This window comes from Chiloscyllium plagiosum, unplaced genomic scaffold (assembly GCF_037043375.1).
Source record: "Chiloscyllium plagiosum isolate Xiang-an unplaced genomic scaffold, Cpla_swu_hap1 HiC_scaffold_2, whole genome shotgun sequence".
Taxonomy (NCBI): Eukaryota; Metazoa; Chordata; class Chondrichthyes; order Orectolobiformes; family Hemiscylliidae; genus Chiloscyllium; species Chiloscyllium plagiosum.
This window is the reverse complement of record NW_028270140.1, coordinates 67054794-67058245: the sequence shown is the minus strand read 5'-3', so window position 1 is coordinate 67058245 and position 3452 is coordinate 67054794. Positions and strand designations below refer to the sequence as shown.

At 45.1% G+C, this 3452-nt stretch overlaps 1 protein-coding gene across 1 annotated transcript; it reads right to left on the bottom strand.

Annotated features, from left to right (window-relative positions):
* Window positions 1-1094: 1094 nt before the first annotated feature.
* Window positions 1095-2794, bottom strand: gas1a (growth arrest-specific 1a). Its single transcript, XM_043713260.2, has one exon. The coding sequence runs from the start codon at window positions 2498-2500 to the stop codon at window positions 1670-1672; it is 831 nt and encodes a 276-aa protein (XP_043569195.1). The 5' UTR covers window positions 2501-2794; the 3' UTR covers window positions 1095-1669.
* Window positions 2795-3452: the final 658 nt, after the last annotated feature.

The following is a 3452-nucleotide window of genomic DNA, read 5'->3' as shown; positions in this document are numbered from 1 at the left end:
CAAACAACTACTTACAGCGGTTACAAATGTAAACATACAGGTTTGTCTTTATGTAAAATCCGCATAATAGTGTTGCGGTCGTTAAACAAATCCGTCAACCAAAGTAAGTTTATTTGTGGGCACAGTTAAACTTCTGACTGGGCTTCCAACCGCAACATTAAAGAATAAAATAAACAGCAAGAGAAAAGATAAATAAACTTCTGCGAGCCTGATGTGGCGCGACTTACTTGAGAAGGCACGGGCAATCCCCAGAGGACTGAGCCTGCTTTGTGCTAAATGTTTAAAGATTTCAAACGACGGAGTTTATTCCTACTGCAAACACTTCTATTTACAAGGTCAAGTATAGCAGCACTCGACGGGTGCTTAAGAGTATAATTATTTATCTAAGGGCGTTTGAGTAAGGATCAGGAACCCTGGCAGGAGCCCAGATTGAACGCCCTCAGAAAGCGACTTAAACGATATATGCACACATTCATATACTTTTTTCTCTTGTGTTGATTCGACATGTTTGTAAAAAGTACAACTTACAGAAAGTATTCTGATTCAACATCTGCAGTCCATAGCATAGAAAAAATGTAACTTCTAACAAGCCTTCCGTATGTTTGGGCATTACGCTAAAGAAATTTTTGACACTACGCATCTCATCAGGAAGTGTGCAAAGAAACACGGTTTTTCGTAGCTTCTGGCTCGTAGTCGAAGTATAATACGCAACAATGAAGCATTGTGTTTTTTTCCCTAAATCCATTATATATTGTACAATGAACATATCAGTCAGTGCTGCATGGTCAGCCAGCTAAAGTTATGATGTGTATCCTCTTACACCAGGATATCAAAAATAAAGAGGATTTCGGCAATGATAACTTGTGTAAAGCTTTCTGGAGTTATTGGCAAAAAGAAAACTAAGGCCGGCAGAAACTCTCAGTCACAGCTCAACTCAGCTGTCAGCTGTGAAAACAGCAAATGTGATGGCTCTGGAAATTTGGGAAACTTTAGTATCTTACACGTTCGCGGACACATTATCAAACATCGGCAAACAACCGTCAGCATTTTCACTTTCACTCAACTCTTTGAACAGACACGCAACTCTTGCGAAATTTTGTTTTAAACTAGCTGACTTTTTATGGCTTCTATGAAAATACAACGTTAATGACAGCCTTACAAAGTCATTTCAAAGAACAATATCTATCAAGGCCTTTTTTATATCTCTGCATTTCCAAAAATACATATTTAAAGACAACCTTTCGAAATCTCCATGTTGCATCTGAGACTATTCAACTGGAGTCGCTGACAATTCATTATAAATCAATTTCCCTTTAGAATAAGTATTGAAATCCTGTAACTTCGCTGGTAAATGTTTCACTGCATTCTTTCACAGCTCGATGCTAAACCATAGCCGTGTGGTTAAGTCTATATTTCAATAAATTATTCCCCAAATGTATACATTTGTAACTTTATACACAAACACGCAACGACTGGCTAAAAAAAACCCAGTCATATAAGATTTATACTAGTTGCACCAGAGATTAATTCCGCACCTCTAATACAACCGAAAATACAAACAAATCTTACCAGAATTAAATTTATATAAAGGTCTATTAAATTGTCTTTTGTATATTGAAGATGGCAGTGCAGAGCTTCTTTCATTGAAGAAGAATAAAAGTTGTACTGTTTATTTATAACCGAGAACTAGTAGTAGTAGTAGTAAAATGGATGCCATCAAAGTCAAAACATTAGGCACTGGGAAATTGCAGGATGACCTGGCGCTTGTAGAGTACCTGTATGTGTCTCTATTCTCATCATCATAACTGATAACGTTGTCTCCTGGATCTTCTTCATAGTCCCAGTAATCATCCGGCTCCATGTCCGAGCCGCTACTGCCAGAACTATGCTCAGGTCCAAAGAAGCATAGTCTGGCCATGTTGTCCTTGATCGCCTCGCAGATAGGTCGATCTGCTCCGTCGCAGACGCATTCCTTCAGGAGCAAGGCTTTAGGGATGACCAGCATGCTCTCGATCACCTCCCGGCACTGATCCGTGCACTTGATGCCATTGAAAAGTTTGCCGCAGTTCTGGAGGTAGCGGCGCATGGCGTTGTTGCACTGGGGGTCGGTCTCGCACTGCAGGCGGGCTTCGGTACAACCCATCACCCCGTCCCGGTTGCGGGTTCTCGGCAGGCAGGGCTCGATAGCACGCTTGGTCCTTTTGCAGAGCTCGTCCTGGAGGCAATCGCAGTTCTCGAGCATGGGCCCGTTCTGCGTGTGGTTGAGGTGGATAAGAGCCGAAAGGCAGTGGCTAGGGCAGCGTCTGGTCTCCAGGTTTAAGACAGATCTGCAAGCCTCCATATACTGGTCGTACGCGAAGCTGCAATCTTGCTCGACCTGGCACTGCACGATAGCTTGCCAGCAGATCCGGCGAACGAGCGCCCGAGAATTGCTGAAAACCAGCAGAAAACACACGAGAAAGTGGCTTCCGACTCGAATCAAGGCAGCGAGACTTGCCATCGTCTTGGTGTCTGAAAGTTTTGGAGTTTGCTAATCTTTTGCATAAGGGACGGCTGGTGTCAGGCATCCATTCAGAAGTCCCGTGCGGTTGCAGCCAAGAGTTTCTTTCTCACTGTGTTGTGCAGAGTGAGGGAGACTGTGCGCCTCTCGCCTGCTTTTCCGTCCACATTCTGCAGGCAATGCTGCCCTGAGTTTGGCTACGGTTCTTTTTTTAGAGGAAAGACTTCCCTCCTCCCCGCGCATCCACACACATACAAAAAAAAAACCCCTCCAGCGTGCTCTAATTACCTCGGCAGCGTCTCATTATCTATTCAGCAAAACTGCAAACAAATAGCGGAACAGCCGCTCCACATCCTGGTCACTGCCGCCTCCTGACCCCGCCCACCCGGTCCGGTCCGCGGGACACGATTGGTCCTTGGCTCCACACCCTGCCAGCCCATTGGCGGGCAACCGACAAGCTGTCACTATGATCGACAGCGATGGCAACCAGTCGGACCGTGAGCACAACCCCGTCCTGGCGCTCCGGGCTCCGCCTGTTGTCGCTGTCCCGGGGCCACGGTGAATGGCTGATGGCCCTTTGCGAACTTGCTTGGAGAGACCATACCTGCATGCCCCCCTCCCCTCCAAACACCCTCCTTCGGGGCTGTACTCATTACCTTTGCCAGACGCGCGGCTGCATCCTTATTCCAATATCAGCTACCCATCAAATTGATGAAAAAACAAAAGTTACAGTGTTGTGTTTTTGAAAGAAAAATGCGCCCGCACTCCCACCAAAGCCTCAATATAATCCTTACAGAACGCGAGTGACGCGGAAGCTCACCCAATTCTTCTCGAGCATTATCTGAGCCTTCGGGTTGTGATTTGATATGCTTAAACTTTCTGGTGTGGCCTAATGCAGAAAATGAAAAATCTAATTCGTGATAAAACTTGATTAGAAGTTTGAGTGAACTTT

Excerpts from the sequence above, each read along its gene's own strand:
- gas1a (XM_043713260.2), bottom strand. The coding sequence starts at position 2,500 with ATGGCAAGTCTCGCTGCCTTGATTCGAGTCGGAAGCCACTTTCTCGTG.